Here is a 20,703-nt window from a genome sequence, read left to right as displayed (position 1 = left end):
ATAAGTATTAAAATTTGTATGGCTTTCAACTGCATAAGTAAATAAGTAATCTCAAATTACATATATTATGATCAATTTAAGTAATATTGCCCAATACAGATATACTCATAATGTAAGGTGAAACAGTCACGGGAGATGCTTCCCCATTTACAAAAAAGTACACTAGTTTATTCATTTCAGTTTTAAATTTGAATATCAAATTAAAGTATTAAGAAGAATTATACTTATATCCCTAATATTAATATCTCATTGGATGCGAATTAATATTATACTGAATACGGAGTCTATGCTCAAATAAAAGAATGGGCATCATAAGTTGAGATATTTAATTATGAATTATTTAAGATATACGTAAAAATAGACATTCAGTTGAGATTTTTGCGTTATTAGATTTTTAAATATGCGTTTATCTACATGTTTTTAATTGATGAGATAAAATTTCTCAAATAATAAGACATCTTTTGAAAATTTGATGGTTGTCTTAGAGTGAGATGAAGTGATGCTTTGCAATGAATATAGTGTTAACATTACAAGTGCCAAGTGGGCTCTTTTAGGGCTGGCAATTTTTGGCACGACACGATAACAGGACACGAACCCGCACGAAATTAATGGGTATGTGTCAAAGCTTATTGGGTTCGTGTCCTTATCGTGTCGACACGATAACGATACGAAAATTTCGTGCCGTGTTCGTGTTACACGTTAAGTGTACTATAATATTATTTCGTGTCGTGTTCGTGTTACACGTTAAGTATATATAATACTTATTAAATTTAATTTTATTTATTTTAAAATTTTAAAAATTTAAAAAGTTAAAATTAAAATTAAAATTTTCATATTAGAAATAATATTAATATATTATAATATTATTATTATAGTGTTGTTATCGTGTTGTGTCATATATGTATTGTTATCGTGTCGTGTTGATCCGGAGTGGTCTGTGTCGTTAATGGGTTCGTGTCGTGTTCGTGTCTGAGGGTAGTGGGTCGTGTTCGTGTTTGGAGTTTTCTTAACGGGTCGTGTTCGTGTTTGTTGTTATCGTGTCGTGTCGTTATCGTGTCGACACGATAACGACACAACACGCACGATTTGCCACCCCTAGGCTCTATGTACAAAATCATTTATCTCTCTGCCCATATTTCCACTTCTATTTAAAGCCTTGAATGAATCCTAACCCTAATTTGAACCTACTCTTCTCTTCTCCTCTTCCTCCTCTGAAATGGACCCGGACCCGATCGACCGTGCCGAATTGAGCCGTGTTGCTACCGAAGCGATGGAAAAGCTCGGCATTCCCCCTGAGAAGATGGAGCAAATGCGCCCAGCGTACGAGGCCTTCTATTCGCTCTCTTCCTCCGTGGCCCGAATCAAGACTCTGGAGAAGACGGTCGAGGAGGACGAACGCTCACTGGAAGAGATTCGCCGGGAGCTGAGCTCAGGCCCAAGCTGCACATCCACCGCGGTCAAGAGCTTGAGTTCTTCAACAGTCAACTGCGCGCTACCTATCAGGGCAAGGTCGTAATAATCGACTAGACTATTATGATGTTCGTGTTTGTGTTCGTGTTCGTGTTTGTGATGTTTCATGTATTTCTAATAATGTTCTCTATTATGTGTTGTTGTATTGTTTTATGGTTGTAATATATTGTTTTAATATATCCTTGTTTTCCATTCGATTTCTTTCATACTTGTTAAATTGATCTTTATATTTCAAGTTACCTTACTAAACAAAATTGTATATTAGGGTTTTCGTAAATCAATTTCCCAGGCCTTGAGTTAAAAATACTTTTTCAGAAATGTCACACTGAATCACCAGAATGTTATATGATCTTGAATTATATATACAGTATATTACTTATACTGGATTTACTCATTTTGATGAAGTTATATAATATTTTTAGTTATATATTTTGATAAATGGATATATAATGTGCATACTAATCAAAATTGTTATCAATATATATTATTCAAGTAGATCAGTAGTGGATGCAAATTAAGATATAATTCCATTCCAAAATTGTCACAGTATATGATCCCAATAATGAGGAAACAATCACACTTCTATAAAGAATTCTTTTATAATAAGATGTAAGAATCTATCATTTTTAATCTAAAGCTTAAGTATCCAGAGAAAATTCAGTTATATTCTTCAAAATATATAGGACATGTTAGGTTTTGAAAGTAGCAAACTCTTCAAAATGCCTCTTCATTTTGCAAGTGTAAGGAATGGAAAACCTACAATGATGGATCTGTTATATGATGCATGATAATTCTATTACATATATTTATTATTTTCAATTATTAATATGGCCTCACAATGATTGATTGCTAGCTTGTTGTTGAGTGATATTGTCCAACAAAATAATCCACACTCTGTTATGATCCTTTGCCTTTTATACTTCTATACTTTAATACCCTAATGTTAAAAAAATGGTGCTTTAGAGTCTGAACTAATCTGTCGTTTCAATTAATTCTCTCTTAGTACTCACAATCATTCAAAAATATTATTTTAAATACTACTTTTCTCTGCACTCTTTGTAACTTGTATGTGATCTAAATAGGGAGTATTTCGTGTATCTCTAAATCTCTCTCACACACACACACACACACACACACACACACACACACACACACACACACACACACACACACACACACACACACACAATAATATAGGTTCACATGTGATCATCAACCATCTCTGTACTCCCAACTTTCTCTGCAATCTCTCAACAAAATAATGTTTCCATTTCCATCATCTCTGCAATTAAACTTTTTCTCATAAAAGAATCCCATGCTTCTAAATTTGGTATCTATAGCTAGTGTTTCACATTCACATGTCAATATGTCATGTCTTTATTTTCCATGGTACTAGTAAATATATATACCCAGGACATGTATGGGGCAAATGAAAGTGATATTTTTACAAAGAAAAAAAAGTAAATTATGCTCTACATCTTTTCAATTTACAAGAATTAATTGGTTACCTACCCTGGTACCTTTTCTTTCCATTCGATCATTATTAACAATAATTAATGCATTGCATAATATTCTTTTTGTTATTGTTTATAATTTCCAAAAGTTTATTGTTAGAACAGTGTTCATATTGTTAGATACATTACTTCGAGATGTAATCGAGTTGGAATATTTGAATAAGAGAAAAGTAAATTGAGATAGAGAAAATCCCAACCTCAGCAAAACATGTTATCCAAATGAAATAATCAGACATGAGAATTGAGATTTTTCCAAAGGAATCTAGATAATGAACAATAATTTCTTTTAGCAAAGGTTGTTGTTAGTATGCCTTGAATTTGTATAGGATTAGGTTTCCTAATTGAGATAGGATTATGTTTCCTAGGCCCAGTCTGTCTAATGTGTGTCTATATATATGAGAGTAGAGCACATAATTATGTGATCTGATCTGACAGATCCAATCTGTAGGCATAATCTGAAAACCGCAGTCATAATACAATTTGTTCTCCGTTTTTGCCCGTGGACGTAGCCAACACAACGTTGGTGAACCACGTAAATTCTGTGTCTATTTACGTTCTTTTGTTTCTCGATTCACAATTGCCCTATTTGTCATAACAGTTGTTTTGTCTCCATATTATTGGTAGGGGTGGTAGTACCTTTTTTTTCTACCCAGCTTCCATAAATTACTAAACAATTTAAGAAGAAATCGACAATAATTGCTTCTGACATATGGGAAAAAAATTCAATCACTCAAACAATAACTCACCATGGTGAAATTTAATACTAGAGCACTCCCATGGGAGTAGCGATGCACATGACGATACATCCCCGACATCGCCGAAACATCCCCGACCCATTGTGAGGGTTTCGGGGATGTTTTAGCGTTATTATTCCTCCCGATACAACGCCGTCGATCTCCCGATGCATCCCCGAATTATCGCCGAACCATTGTGGAGGTTCGGCGATAATCCGGGGGATAGATTTTCAATTTTTAATTTTTTTTTTCAATTTTTTATAAATAATAATTACTAATTTAATTATTAATTATACTAATTAAGAATTGTAAAAAATAAAATATTGAGAGTCTTGGAAATGTGAATAAAAATTGGTTTCGGGATAATTCGGGGATACCTGATAGACTCTTGATCTATCGAGCTAGAGCACCAACGATTATAACAAAACAAATAACAAGATAAACCCTAGCTGAGGTGCTAGGGGCGGTTTCTGCCAGAACCAGAATGAGAACAGAAGTTTAATTCATATTTCTCAATGAATGAAAATACGATAAAATTCTATTATATAGAATTCTAAACCCTAACAAATGTCTTGCTAATCAAGAAAGACCATTAAAACAAACGATATGGAAAATAAATAAAGATAATTAACTAAAATAAGAAATAAATCCCAAAAGATATGTTGGAGATGATCTTCGGCGAGATTTGCTAGATCGAGGTCCCTATCAATACCATTGGGGGGTTAGGGGATAATTCGGGGATAACTTCAATAGGTGACGTGGCGCACATGTGGCGAGCTATCCCCGGATTTATCCCCGACCATTGGGAATGCTTACATGCCCATTATGTTGGTCCCACAATTTTTCACAGACTATATACTATTCCCTCTGTCCTAAGGAAGATGACCCCTTTCTCGGGCGGCACATAATTTTATGCTCTTTTATTTTGTGTGTTAAGTGGAGAGAGTAAAATAAGAGAGAATAAATAAAATAGAGATAAAAGTATTTTCATTTTTAATAATGGGACATCTTGGTTGGAATAAATTGAACCCCGGGCCAAAGTGACTAGAAAACTTGGTGATGCTACACAAAGTTACTTTGACAAGGTATGTCGACGCCAATAACATCTTTTTCTCATTTGAATAATAAGAGTGCAATTATTCTCTACATGATTGCTGCACATTTGAATACAAAAGTATATAAAAACTTCAACACATATTAATTTTTTTTTAATATTATTTCTTATTTACTAATATAATTTCTATTTTCTCTTACTCACATTCATACATACATACATACATAAGAATTGAAGGTCAGCGACAAGGATACCCGACTCTTTTCGCGTGCATATATAAAATCAATTCAATTGTCGCGAGAGACTGACTGTAAAGTCCTAAAAGTCCCAAAGAAGAATTTGGTGGGGGATAAATTGGAATTAATAAAAAATCAAAATTTGGAATCAAATTATTTTTCTTATTTTTTATCATAACACCTTACATGAGAACTTAATAATTGGAAATTTGATTATTTTCCAATAGTACAATCCGGTTAACAATCATAATCGCAGAAGCAATAAATATTTTCAGCACAATAGGGATGGGGATTTTTATCTTGATGGTCTTTGAGGCACCTGCGATTGGCACAATCGTTGTTGCAAACTGATCCACCCTCCTTGCAACAATCATCATTCGAAGCTGTAAGATTAGCATGGGGTCGAACGCCTAGAGCTTGAGCTCGAACGGCTGCACAAGAGCAATAAGTTTGGGAACATCGTGGTTCTCCAAACGTCTCTTCCACGCCTAGAAAGAAAAGCACAAGCAAACACATTTTAATTAATGAACAAACACCAAAAGGTATAGATCTACAAATACCAAATTTTGAATTCATGTTTTATTTTCTATATAACCAAGAGTGTGATTATACTATTGAGTAAAAATAGCTATGAGCTATCCTAACAAGCAAACTATTAAAATAAAAATAGTCGATTGCCAGTTTACCTAAGGCAAAAATGATAAGAAAAACACAAAAGGATTGAGCTAGTGAAATCATTTTGCCTGATTTTATGTTTAAACTATGTATGCAAATTGTCTTATTTATATCAACAATTTGATCTAGCACATACCATATAAAAAATCTGATAAACTTATTAATTGCAATTATTATTAAATGCAGTTTGAAAAAAGAATTGTTTGGTGTGAATACAATTTTCCATTAAATCAATAATGAGCTGAATTGAAAGTTACTTTGGAACATATAAAAATCTGATCAATTTATTAATTGCGATTTTTATTAAATGCGGTTTGCAAAAAAAAAATTGTTTGGTGCGAAAATTAATTACTATATTCCATTAAATCAATAAGGAGCTGAAAATTGAAAGTAACTTTGGAAATAATTTTTTAAAAAAATAGCACATATCAGTAAAAAATCTGATCAACTTATTAATTGCAATTTTTATTAAATGCGGATTGCAAAAAAAAAATGGTATGAAAATTAATTACAATTTTCCATTAAATCAATAATGAGCTGAAAATTGAAAGTAACTTTGGAAATAATTTATAAAAAATGTTTTTTGCAATAGCTATTCGATTGCAATTTCAAAAAATTAATTACAATTTTCCATTAAATCTAATGAGCTGAAAACTGAAAGTAACTTTGGAAATAATTTATAAAATGTGTTTTTGCAACAGCTACTCAACTCCAATTTCAAAAAATTAATTACAAATTTTCCATTAAATCAATAATGAGCTGAGAATTGAAAGTAACTTTGGAAATAATTTATGATTTTTTTTTTTTTTTTTTGCAATAACTGCTCAAATTCAATTTCGATTAATTTTGATAAGAACAACTTCAAAAAGGGTCTAAAATATAACATAAATAACCGCAACTAAACAGTTTTGAATTGAGTTCCCAATTTTTTATTTTTCCTAGATCTATAGACGAAAAAGGACGTGAGTGCTACTTTTATATACTTTTTCCGTTACTTAAAAGTAAGAACTTTTGAACGACATAGATTTTAATGTAAAATTGGTAAAGTAGAATAGAGATAGAATGAAAAATATGTCAGTGATTAATGGATTTCGCCTCGTTAGAAAAAGAAATTTTTGAAAATAAATTTTTTTTTATTATAGGAAACGAAATAAAAAGGAAACAATTTCTATTTTAGGAAAGGGAGGACCACTACAAAAAAATAATGTAAGTGAAATATGACAAATTTTGTGGGACGGAAAAAAATGAAAATAAGTGACAAACTTTATGCGAGGGAAGAAGTAATTAATAGAATTATATTAGTTGAATAAAATTATAAAAAATTTCAATTCTAATCCTGAAAGCGAAGGTATGGTCGACAAGTTTGTAACTTGAAATCCTAAATGGCCCGACAAAATCGATATGGTTGGCTCAGGCCTGAGAGGGTTGGCGCGATTAATATCCCTACATAAGAATAAGATGTTGGGGCATCGATCTTATATATATAGTGTTGGTTTCTGGAATTACAAGATATAAAACTAGTCGGGCGTAATACAACCCAAGAAGAAATACAAATGGAAAAACTGAAACACGATTACAAGAAAAATGCAAAACAAGTAAACCGTGAAAGTGTTTAGCCGAATCGACGAGTCCTCTTTTCGCAAGACGAGATACGCCCTAGTAGTGCTCTTCGGATTGGCGTTTCGTCCAAAGATAAAACGACTACGTCTCTGATGAAGCAACACCGCTATCAGCAGAGCTCCGACGAACTGGACGGAGGAGAGGGCAGAGCTTTCGATAGAAAACAATGCAGAAGAGAGGAGAGAGTGTATGATGCAGAGTGCTATTCTAGTTTCTGGTGTGTAGAATGCTATAACGACTAGCCTATTTATAGGCTCAGTCCACTGCAGGGGTCAACACAGCCTTGATGTTGTCATCAATGCTAGACCGTAACGGTCGTCAGTTACGAGGCGTTACATGTCGTTACAGAGCTGAGAGGCTAAATCTAGAAGCTTCTAGATTCGATCATGACGTGGACTGTCACGTGTCAGCCACGTTGGCTTACCGCATCATACTGACGAGGTGTCATCCCGCTTGGCTCGCTGACGTGGAAACGGTGGTGGTCTAAAAAGAACTAGACTAGTCCACGACCACCCAAAGACCAATTGCCAAGATCCAAGGGCACGGGCTCGAGGCACGCGCCGGGGCGGACGGCGCGTGCGCGCGCGCGTGTGGGCTCTTACAGCCCATCTTAGTCCACTATAATTATTACATGTAATAATCCTTCTTATTAAATACTAGTTTAATAAGGTTGTAACTTTCAATGTGGGATAATTAACTATCTTAATTATTCCCTAAGCTTCTCTCATAGCTCGTTAAGTTTGCAATTTTGCACAACTTTAATCCATTATTTCTCACTCACCGGGAATCGGATTTGAGAAAATGAATATACCACGGTCATCTACTCCGAACGTAGATTGACGCTATATCATTTAATTTCACAAAAATTAAATATTTCGTAGAAATTGTAATTAGTCAAAGTCCATTGACCGACATATATTCCAACATATAGTTGTTTCTTACTTTGTAAATTGTGTACGAAAAATATTTAGTGAAATCTCTAGTCTAATATCGACTCCGAACATAGATACATATCTTACTAAATTGGGTCAATAATTCATGTGTTTATTTCCCCTTATTTCTTGTGCTGGTTTCCAACAGAATCAGGGTTTAGTAAAATTGCTACAATGCCAATGATAGATTTTGAATACTTCTTCACAAAAAGTTTGGAGAAAATTTCCATTTAGAACGACTCAAAGAAAGAAACGAAGAATTGTAAGGGAATCAATAGGTAAAAAAAATCCTGAATTTTATAATAATTTTCTTTAATTTTAGGAATTAGATTACATCTCTTAATTTCTTACTAACCAAAAGACGGAAATTTCAAATTCTGAAATTAAATTATTTTTCTTATTTTTTATAATCAAATCACATATGGAAATTTAATAATACTACTCGAAAATCATGTTATTTTATTATAACAATACAATCTATTCTAACAATCATAATCGCATATGCACAAATCTACTGAACAAGAGGGCTTGGGATTAAGATTCGCATATGAATCCTGGCACAAGAGTTTGCAACATGGAAAGTCGCAGTGTGATCCACCATCCTTGCAGCATGACTGACCAGGACATTCCCCAATTACTTTCGAACATCTGGTTAATCCAAATGTCTCTTCCATATCTAGAAAGAAAAACACACAGAGACACATTTAATTAATGTACAAACATAAAAAATTGCAAATCTACAAATATTGAATTATAAAGCCATGTTTTAATTTTTATATAACCAAAAATATCGATATGCTATTGAGTAGGAATGTCAATTAGATCAGTTCGAAATCGACAAACCCAAATAGATTGAGAAGAAAAGTATAGAACGGAAAAAATTATATCTAACTCAAGATCAAGCAAACATATTCAGAAAACACAATATTTTTAGTACGAATTAAAAGACTAGCTTGCGTAACATTCATAGCCGTATTGATAAGGTAGTTTACCAAAGGCAGAAATGAGGAGAAAAAGAAAGCAAAAGGATTTAGTTAGCGAAATCATTTTGCCTATTTTATGTTAAAACTATGTATACATGTCCTATTTATATAGAAAGTTTGAGCTAGCATATACCATATCAAAAATCTTATAAACTTTTGTTGGCAAATTTTATTAAATACAATTTGCAAAAAAAAAAAATTGTTTCGTGTGAAAATTAATTACAATTTCCCATTAAATCAAGATCTATAAAGTATATTTGTTGAATAGTAAATGAATGAGAATAACTCATACCAAAACTTATACTGACCCATAAAAATGCCTCAAATCACAGTATAAAATCAAGATTTTAATTAACCTCTACATTTTCAAGCTAGTAAGTGTAATACTATTAAACATGTAAATGAACTTTGGATATTTGAAGTCGATAATCAAATAGGATATTTATCAAATCATAAGCATCAAATTGAGTAGAAGTAACTTTCAAAAAATTTACTCCGTATTTATCTTCTCTTATTACCAACAAGTAAAGTGCTAGATATCGTAAGAATTAATTATAGCGACTTTTGTGTGGTCCGGTGATTTATTTTCGAAAAATATAGTCAATTGGTCTCATCTCCGATGAAAATCGAAATTCTATTTTGCAGTGAAAAAGAAACTCCAATCGTGCACAAAAATAAACTCAAAAACCTTTTTTGAGTATGAACAGTGAAAACGTGAACTGTGGACCACAAACAAACTTTTTCAATTGTAAAAATGCAAAACACTTGAGAATTTGCATTCCAGGGTAGTTGATTATGTTTTATTTCGAAAATTGAAGAAGATTGGTGCATGAGCAGTGATGACGATGAACACATAAAATATTGATGACGATGAACTGTGCAGAAGAATAAAGAAAATATAGGTTTTAAGTCTATATTAGGGCTAAATAAAATATTCTAGCCTGATTGGCTGGCTGTCTCCAATCAGAAAGTCTTGGATTAGGGTCGACAATTTATAATTTGAATAACCCATAGCCAAAAATCTCGACAAAACCAATAAGATTAGTCCAAACCTAAGCGAGTTGATCCGATTGACATCTCTCTACATAAGATGTTGAACACATAACCAAATAATATAGTAGGTCATTATAAGAGAATATAAGGTTATTATAAGACTATTTTTAGCTTATTAGGGCCGGAGAGAGTATATATATATATGGATATAATCAAATGCAAACTCTAAATATTGTATAAATGACAGGGAAAAAAAATCCTTAATTTGACAATAATTTCCTTAATTTTAGGAATTAGATTACTTAGTTTATATTTTTATAGTCACACAAAAAAGACAAGAATATAAAAATTATAATTGCAAATCAATTTATTTTTCTACAATAACATAATTTGTTCAACAATCATAGTCGCAGAAACAATACTTAAATAAACAATATGGTGTAGGATTGAGATTTGCAAATGATCCCGCCTTGCAAGATTCATTGCAACATGCCATGTCGCAATCTCCACATATATCATATCGCACTCTACATCTCTTTCCAAATGTCTCTTCGACACCTAGAAATACAAGAAATAGACATTCAATTAATGACCAAACAACAAAAAAATATGGATTTGCAAAATACTAAATTCGAAAGCCATGTTTTATTCCATAACCATGAGTGTCGTTATGCTATGTGTGTGAAATCAATTCAATTTGAAACTGACGAATACCCGAATAGATTAAGAAGAAAATGGATAGATGAAAAAAAATCTATATCTAACTAAAGTTGAAGTGAACATCTTAAAAAAACAACATAATTTTTTTTTTTGTCTTGAGAATATATAGAAAATTCAATACAAAAATTAAAAGAATTTAAAACATCAAAATATTAAAACATAAATTCGATTGCTAGTTTACCTAAGGCAAACATGAGGAGAAAGATAATACACAATGATTGAGTTAGTGAAACCATTTTGCCTAATTTTATGTTAAAAATATGTACATTGTATGTTCTATTTATATACACACTTTATCTTGTCATTAACACATGTTACATGAATCATGATTGTATTCGATAACAGAAAATTTAATTTTCAAAAATCTGATAACTTCGTTGGCAATTTTTATTAGATACAATTTGCAAAAAACATTGTTTTGGCAATTCTTATTAAATACAATTTGCAAAAAACATTGTTTCGTGTGAAGATTAATTGCAATTTACCAATATTAAATGAATGAGAATAGTTTATCATACATAATTATATTATAAAATCAGAGTATAAAAATCAAATAGGATAATTATCAAATACTAATTATTAATCATCAAAAGAGTAGAAGCACCTTTCAAAAGTTTTATTATCTTCTTTTATCACCAACAACTAAATTATATTGCTAGATATTGTAGTAAGAGTTAATTATAATCAATGAGACCATGTCCGATGAATATTCAAAATCTATTTTACGGTGAAAGGAAGCTACAATTGTGCAAAAAAGGAAGTAGTAATTTTTTTTTGGGTTTGTGAACAGTGAAAACGTATACTCTCTAATAGTTTGATTAAAAACTCAATTAATACAGATTAGCATTAAATAAATATTAATATGAAGTTCACGTGACATGCTTTTGTATCACAATTAGGGTAATTTGAATCCCTAAAACTGTGGAATAATATACTCCTCATATATGCACAATTTTTTCAATTTTTGAAAATGAAAGATTACATACTAAATTACTAATTGTAGGGTTGGCAGCGTTTTTGAGGGCTAGATTTTAGGAATATATTCCAAATATATTTATTTACTCATATACATTATTTCATCGCATTCTGGGAATGTATTTTAATACTCCTTAATTACTAATACAATTAGGCAATACAAAATATATAAATGAATTGAGATGAGTTTTCTTACGTCTAATACAAAAACTTAGGGATACAACATACTTAATTAACCATAGAGATTTCAACAAATCTCATTAACCAGCTTAGTTAAGGCAATAAACGATTTTACATACAAAATTTTAAAAAATTATACAATAAAATGTAGTGTAAAATCTCTAATCATTCTTACAATGAAAACAACCCAACAATATAAATACTCCTGCAATTTTATTCTAGGGTTAGAAGAAATGAGATACTATATGGAGCGGCTACTTCTTCCACAAATATCTCTTCCTCCTTAGTCTTAATCTTTAAGTATAATAAAACACTAACAACAAGGCCAAAATAGATTATTAGAAAGTACAAAACAAAGCAATCAAAAAGAGTAAATACATTTATGCACCAATATAACTCAAGAGAAATAATATAATAAAACTCTAAAACGAGTGCACAGTCATATTATCCATCACCAAGGATTTGAGGGAAACAAAACTAGGACTATAAATAACTAAGTTGGAATCATCATAATAGATCTGCGCGTTTGCGATCAGTCGAATAGGTTTAGTCGCGACATTCGGGTAGTAGAATATTCGAGCAGATTTATCCAATGAGAGTAAGATCCCGCCGTCTTGCAATGCTTTAATGGGATAAAGCTTATCAGGCTCATTTCCGAGTAGTTGAATTTCATCAATAATATTATCAATTTCATCCTCGTTAACGTGCTCACTCATATTATATTTTAATATATGACGAAGAATATCATAATCATGACGGAAATCATGATGCCCCCTTTTGAATGCGTCGAATTTCACAAGAACACTGTGAACTCTGTCTACTGGCATATTTTGATCATATCTGAATGCATGACGAACACATTGACCAATTTCGAGCATTCCCATATGTCTCTTGATAACATAATCAAGAGTCCAAGATTTGTCATCTCCATACTCTTTCATGCACCATATTTTAATCCCTTCTTCATATGTATCATCACCATATGTATCATCACTGAAGCACAAGAGACCCCCCAAATCAGATAGTGAGAAATACTGAAAATTGAGTAATTGATAATAGCCTTTTTGTCCAGGACAAGAAAAAGAGGTAAATAACTCTGTTTCAAGATCGAGACAAGAAATCATAGCTTCGCGACTATCATGTAGTACAAGCCAGTGAAGATTCCCATTAACAAAAGCAACCTCGTACTCCACGTCATACTCAAACTGGCTCCCAATTGCGATGCTTCTCCACTGCCCCGTGCCTAGAGTGTATACTTGACACGTATTTTGAGATTGAGAAATCATAACAAGCTTGTGCTGACCACTTTTGCTTACACCAAATCCAAATGCATATTCCCAACAATCACGCTCAAGAGTAAGAGTGACATACTCACGAGTGATTGGATTGCATATGAATAGTTCAGGCGCGGAGATCAAGTTGATCATGAAGAGCAAGCCATTAACTGAGCTATGTGTAAATGAGTTAGGGATATGGGAGAGAACAAAACCATTGGGTAGCTTTTGTATCACTTCATTATCATCAATAAACCCCAAGAGGGAGAAGGTACCGTATGAGAATGTGAGGTCCTCAACGGTGGGGAGGCGGCCCGAGGACAAGGCCGCACGACGAGCATGCCACGGGCCGAATTCGGGGGACTGCACCAGATCGCGCCATGCCTTGCAAACGCACTTGGACCTCACGATGCTTCGAGCGGGGAGTCTTGACAGGATGTCCACCGTGATTTCTCGTGGAAGATCATTGAATCGATCTCGATTCTTGATTTTCATATTTTGGAGTAATTGATGAATGTAACGCTTCAATTTTCCTACTTCTACAAGTCTACAACTATATATAATTGTTAATTTATGAGGCGATATTAATTTGTTAAGTACGTGATTCCTATATTTATGATTATTTAAAAATATATAAGGAATAAACTTGTTTCCATGTTAAAATAATTAGTTTATACTACAATAATTTTATATTTTTTTGTTTATAAATATATTTTATTTTTTAAACTAATGTATTCATAAATATTTTGGATAGAGATAAAAATCAGTTAATAATAAAAACTAAATCCTAAAACTATGGAATAATATAGTCCGAATATATACAAGGCGATATTAATTTGTTAAGTATGTGATTCATATATTTTATGATTATTTAAAAATATATTATAAAATAGTCACCATAACTCAGCGTAATTGTGACCAGTGAATTTTCACTATATATATAAGATATACTGTACTCCAAAAACTTGTTTCCATGTTAAAAAAATAATTAGTTTATACTATAATAATTTTATATTCTTTTGTTTATAACTATATAGTATTCATAAATATTTTGGATAGAGATAAAAATCAGGTAATAATAAAAACGAATTCCTAAAACTATGGAATAATATACTCCTAAGAGCATCCGCAATGGTCGGCTAGCGACCGGCTAGCCGATTCGTCGCGCTAGCCGATCGGCTAGCCGAACCATTGCAACCGGCCAGCGCGAAATCGGCGAGCGCATCGGCGTGGGCTGGCCGATCGCTCGTCGCTAGCCGATCCGCTGGCCGATCGGCTAGCCGCCATTGCAGAGGCCCGATCGGCTAGCGATCGGCCAGCGGTGTTTTCCGATTTTTTTTTTTTTAAAACCTATATAAACGCGATTTTCGTTTCATTTTCATTTGCACCACTTGTTTTAACGAGTTTTCTCTCTCTCTAACTTTCTGTACAAGAGCATTATCGAGCGATGGATCACAACAACGAGTCCAGCCCAGCGACGAGTGGATCTCAGACTCTCACGGTACCTGTGGGATCTGGATGGGGGCAGATGGGCCCGGGGTTTAACATCCCTTGGAATCAGATGATGGGGATGATGGCTGGTGCGCCGGGGGGTATGCCGTGGGGGATGACGGGCGGGCAGGGGAGCGGCGGGCAGTCAGCGCCCGGGTGGGGGGTATGCCCCAGATGCAGCAGCAGATGCTGCAGCAGATGATGGGGATGATGTGGCAGGGCGAGGGGCAGGGGGGGTGCAGCACGGTATGTATCCCGGGACGCAGGGGGGGTTGCAGGGGCAGGGGTCACCGGGAGGGGACGCGGTATATCGGCCCTCCCTTGATTTTTTGACGGCTTCGTCTCACACGTCGACCCCAGCGGAGACGCAGTTCACTGGCGAAGAAGAAGACGAGGGGGAAGGCGAAGGTGGTCGGCGAGTCATCGCAGCCCGCTGTTGACCGCACCCCGACCCGGAGGAAGTGGACGGAGGATGAGTACGCCGGGGTGGCCAGGGGGTGGTTGGAGGTGTGCGACGATCCGCTGGTTGCGAACGAGCAGCGGGTCGTCAACATGTGGGCGAAGATCAGAGCTGCCTATAGGAGGCACTGCCCGCAGGGGAAGGACTTCAGCAACGAGGAGGTCCGGAAGGGGTGGGAGCGCACCATGGCCGCGGTGGGCCGTTTTGCGAATTTGTACGCCAACGCCCTCCGTCAGCTCAAGAGTGGGCAGAACGAGGAGAACGCCCGGAGGATAGCCGCGAGTCAGTTCCCCGTGGAGGGGAAGTATAAGGAGTTCACCTTCTGGGAGTGCTTCTTGTTGCTGAAGGACTCCGAGAAGTTCCGGGCGGGGTGCGATGCTGGGTGGCCGAAGAAGCAGCGACTGAACTATAGCGGCGACTACAGCGGCAGCAGCGGCGGATCCCACGACCTCCCCCCGGATGTCGAGGAGTTTCCAGGTCCTCCTTCATTTACAGGTCGCCCCCGCCCGATTGGCCAGAAGCGGGCGCAGCGAGCTGCGAGGGGCGGATCCCCCCTATCGCCCGGCGAGGTCCAGTCCTCCGCCCTCCCACCCGCCCCACTCGAGTACACTCTCCATTCGCGTAACCATACACGGGATCAGATGTACAAGGTCTTACAAGAGTGGAGGGCCGCCACAGACCCCACGGAGAAGATGTTTCTTCAGGAGATGCTCGAGAGCATGCGTGCCGATTTAGCCGCCGCGAGGGCACGGCTTGCGGGTTCCGACGTGAGCTCAGATACCACGGGTGGCGGCAGCGGCAGCGGGGGCGGCGACGGCGACGGAGACCGCGACGAGGAGTAGAGAGCGGCGGGGCCCGTGTGTTGAAGCCCTTTTTTTTAAGAAAAGAATCATGTATTTTTTTTAAATATTTGTACTTTTTTTTAATGGAATGGATTATTTTTCCCGTATATGTGTCGTAAATTTAATTCCGTATTTTAATTCCGTAAATGTAGTGTATTTTGAATTATTTTTATTGCGGCTGGCCTATGGCTGGCCTAAATCTGATGTGGCAGGGGGTTTTTTGAGTGTTGCTGACGTGGCAGGGGAGAGGATGGCTGGCCTATGGCTGGCCTATTAACCATTGCTGATGCTCTAATATATATGAATAAACTAATACACGTTACAAAATTAATTAAAAGTCATAAATTGAAAAATATTAATTGCACTATAATTCTTCCCAAAATTCGAAATGAATGATTACATATAAATTGTAATGCGTTTTTTATACTAGATTGTAGGATATTTTCCTTATATAATTATTTAATTTTATACTGTAGTATTTTCCCAAAAATTAAAAGAATTTAAAACATCAAAATATTCAAATCATAAATTCGATTGCTAGTTTACCTAAGGCAAACATGAGGAGAAAGATAATACACAATGATTGAGTTAGTGAAACCATTGTGCCTAATTTTATGTTAAAAATATGTACATTGTATGTTCTATTTATATTATACACACTCTATCTTGTCATTAACACATGTTACATGAATCATGATTGTATTCGATAACAGAAAATTTAATTTTCAAAAATCTGATAACTTCGTTGGCAAATATAATAGATACAATTTGCAAAAAAACATTGTTTTGGCAATTCAGATACAATTTGCAAAAAACATTGTTTCGTGTGAAGATTAATTGCAATTTACCAATATTAAATGAATGAGAATAGTTCATACATAATTATAGTATAAAATCAGAGTATAAAAATCAAAGAGGATATTTAACGTATACTTTCTCATAGTTTGATTAAAATCTCAATTAATCAAATGACCTGATCTCTATGATGATAAATCGAGTTGGTGTAGTCAGTCGGTTGATTTCGTGCAGAAAATGCGAATTTCGCTATATATATATCTTGTCTCTTAAAGTCCAATCCCTTGTCATTGTTCTCAACTAAAAATAAGGACCTAGAGCCCAAGTTTTGACGTATACCTAGTCGTCCTACACGGTTCCATTATCCACACACCATATGATTCAAGGAAGATTGATGTCGATATAATTCCGCAAGGCTTTATCTAGTTTACTTTATAGTATTGAACATGTTCACTCTTAATTATTTTAATTTATTTGTCTATGAGGAGCTAACACTACTAAAAATCGTGCATTTACCTAGCACATATTTCCGAGCACCAATATGTGCTTGGAATTATAAACAATGCGACCATATTTCGAGCATGGTCAACGTACTAGGAATGCCTATTGCAAATTACGAGCACAAATTGACTTTGCTCGGAAAAAATCCTAGCACAATGACTGTGCTCGGCAAAAAATGCCTAGCACTATGACAATGCTCGGAGATTGTGTTGTTGATTTGTTGTTTTATTGTGTTTATGTGTTTGTTTATGGATAATGAGCTGCATGTGTACTTCATTTTTGCAGATCTAGCTAGTTCATGCATGAGTTGTGCATTTTGGTTAAACATAAGTGAATCTTCACTGGTGAACCTTTCTGCAATCAAAACTTGCTATTGCTGCGGATTGATGCCATCTTCTGCATGATTTTTTTTTTTATTTTGATGCTAAGTTTGTGTCAAATCCTCCGTGCAATGAACATATTGTGTTTACTTTGTTTACTTTTTTAATTATTTTTAAAATCCTTTTGATCATAGTGTTTTTGCTTTGATCTCTCTCTCAGTGCTCGGATAGGCGCTTGGAAATAATTCCGAGCGAGCAAATTACTAGCACCCTGTGTGCTCGAAAATGTGCTCGGAAACCTCGATTTTTCCTAGCACTTTAGGGTTATTCATAGCACTTCGGTGCTTGGTAAATGCACGATTTTTTGTAGTGTAAACTCTTAGAACGCTTGGATTCGAAAATAGTTGATTCTAATGTTATTTTGATTATTTATCGATTGTAGTTCATGTTGCTAATGCTTTTGATTGTTTGGCGAATAAGTTAATGATTCGTTATGTTGTTACAAAACTCAACAAATGAGTAATAAAAAATGGCATATGAATAATTTACACCTAGATCAATATAACCATGGATATTTGAGACTAAGATAAAGAGTGGTCGACAATTTCCGTTTAGAACTATGCACATAAAGTAGAGAAGAAGGTACTCAACTTTAATAATCAATTGGGATCGAAAAAAAAATCCTGAATTAGTTTTCTCTAACTTCAGTTTCCTTATTTTTTACTATAATCAAACCATACATGGAAATTTATTACTTGAAAATCAGATTATTTCTTCGTAAGAATACAATCCGTTCAACAATCAAAATCACAGATGCATAAAGTTCCTGAACAAGTGGACTCGGGATTGAGATTTTCATATGCAACTTTGCACAAGTGTTTGCAACATTTAGGTTCGCATTGTTCTCCTTCCATGCAACACGCGTAACCAGGACATCGCCCAATTGTCTTTGAACATGTGCGCCCAATTATCCTTTGACTCCTTTTTTGTCCTAAAGTCTCTTCCACACCTAGAAACAAAAATATACATTAATTTAATAAATGACCAAACAATAAAAATTTTAAATCTACAAATATTAAGTTATGAAACCATGTTATATTTTCATATAACCAAGAGTGTCGTTATGCTATGAGTAAGAATGTCAATTCAGTTCGAATCCGACGAACCAACCCGAATAGATCAAGAAGAAAATGGACATGAAGAAAATATTATATCTAACTCAAGATCAAGTGAAAATATTTAGGAAATGCAACAATTTTAATACAAACAAAAAGACTTTGTAAATTTTCTAGACCGAGTGGACTAGCTTGAGTAACATTCGCAACCATATTCAATTGCAAGTTTACCTAAGGCAAAAATAAGGAGAAAAACAATACAATAGGATTGAGTTAGTGAAACCATTTTGCCTGATTCTATGTATAAACTATGTAAGCAACTTTTAATATTCATATTAAGAGTTATATCTAGCACATATATAGCATATCAAAAATTTGAACAACTTATTGTTGGCAATTTTTATAAAATGCAGTTTGAATAAAAAAGATTGTTTCGTGTGAAAATAATTGCAATTTTCCCTTAAATCAATAATGACCTGAAAATTGAAAGTTACTTTGGAAAGATGAACTTATTGCTGGCAATTTTTATTAAATACAATTTGCCAGAAAAAATCGTTTCGTGTGAAGATTAATTGCAAATTACCAATATTAAATAACGAGTGACTTATACGATTATATTTGATTACCAATATAATCAAATATGATATTTATAAATAATAATCACCAAAAGAGTAGAAGCACCTTTCAAAAGTTTTATTATTTTCTCTTATTACCAACAAATAAATTGCTAAATATTGTAAGAATTAATTATAGTCAATGAGACCCATCTCCGATAAATATCTAAAATCTATTTTGCAGTGAAAAGAAAACTCCAATCGCGTGCAAAAGGTAAAGAGATTTTTATTACGGGACGGAGGGAGTACATTTTATCAAATTAATAAGTGTAACACTATTAAATTTTTATATAAACTTAAAAATTTGAAATCGTTACTCAAATAGGATAGTTATTGTACGAAAACAAGCTAGTTGAAAGTTATCCCCGTTACTAAATAGTACTCCCTCCATCCCACTTTAGGAGTCCCGGTTTATCATTTTTGGGTATTCCACTTTAGGAGTCCCGGTTGAAATATTTTATAAATGGTATTAGGCCTCACATTCCACTAACTTTTTTCCACTCACACTTTATTATAAAACTAATATAAAAAAGTAGGATTCACATTCAACAATCTTTTTTCACCAAGTTTCATTTACATTTCTTAAAACTCGTGCCGAACTCAACCGTGACTCCTAAAGTGGGACGGGGGGAGTAAGAGCATTCACAATGGAAGGGCCCTCCCATAGGGCCCTTCTTCTTTTTTTTTTCCACATCATCAATTTTGGAGAGGGCCTATCTTCCCACAATGGAAGGGCCCTTCCATAAGGCCCTTCCATTTACATTTCATTTCCACATCATCATTTATTTTATTTTATTTTATTTGCATTTCTATATTTAATATGTTAACTTAATTAAATTAAAAAGTAAAAATATTATAGTACATTAAATAAATTTTAATTTATCTCAAATATTTGACTAACTTATTAATTAACTAAATGAAAACCTAAATTAGTCTATTAATTTAATAAAATTATTGGCCCATTAATTTATAGTCCAATCTATTTAATAAAATTATAGGCCAACTAATTTATAGTTTAAATATAAATTAATAGGGTTAATCTTCCTCATCACAACCGCCGCTTTCTTCTTCTTCTTCCTCCATTCTTCTTCTTCTTCCTCCATGTTTCTTCCTCTCTCTCATTCTATTTCAGCACAAAAAAAAAATAAAAAAATAAGATCAAAGGGCCGACCGGCGGCCCTTCCCCCACAATGTAGGGCCGATCG

The 20,703-nt window shown here is 34.4% G+C and overlaps 1 protein-coding gene and 3 long non-coding RNA genes across 4 annotated transcripts; all 4 read right to left on the bottom strand.

Moving 5' to 3' along the window:
* Positions 1-5,149: 5,149 nt before the first annotated feature.
* Positions 5,150-5,752, bottom strand: LOC148926996 (uncharacterized). Its single transcript, XR_016137670.1, has 2 exons — positions 5,695-5,752; positions 5,150-5,496 (listed from the first exon to the last, which is right to left on the bottom strand). It is a non-coding gene; the product is annotated as an uncharacterized LOC148926996 (long non-coding RNA).
* Positions 5,753-8,674: 2,922 nt separating this feature from the next.
* Positions 8,675-9,284, bottom strand: LOC148926995 (uncharacterized). The gene is made up of 2 exons (XR_016137775.1): positions 9,228-9,284; positions 8,675-8,911 (listed from the first exon to the last, which is right to left on the bottom strand). It is a non-coding gene; the product is annotated as an uncharacterized LOC148926995 (long non-coding RNA).
* Positions 9,285-10,554: 1,270 nt separating this feature from the next.
* On the bottom strand, positions 10,555-11,173 carry LOC125193794 (uncharacterized). The gene is made up of 2 exons (XR_007171632.1): positions 11,113-11,173; positions 10,555-10,769 (listed from the first exon to the last, which is right to left on the bottom strand). It is a non-coding gene; the product is annotated as an uncharacterized LOC125193794 (long non-coding RNA).
* Positions 11,174-12,508: 1,335 nt separating this feature from the next.
* On the bottom strand, positions 12,509-13,855 carry LOC148926994 (putative F-box protein At1g53370). The gene has a single exon (XM_089070194.1). The coding sequence runs from the start codon at positions 13,853-13,855 to the stop codon at positions 12,509-12,511; it is 1,347 nt and encodes a 448-aa protein (XP_088926320.1).
* Positions 13,856-20,703: the final 6,848 nt, after the last annotated feature.

This window comes from Salvia hispanica, chromosome 4 (genome assembly GCF_029641045.1).
Source record: "Salvia hispanica isolate PSC_SH4W2 chromosome 4, Shi_PSC_v1, whole genome shotgun sequence".
NCBI classification, from domain to species: Eukaryota; Viridiplantae; Streptophyta; class Magnoliopsida; order Lamiales; family Lamiaceae; genus Salvia; species Salvia hispanica.
Note: the sequence above shows the minus strand (reverse complement) of the source record. Positions and strands in the feature narration are given on the sequence as shown.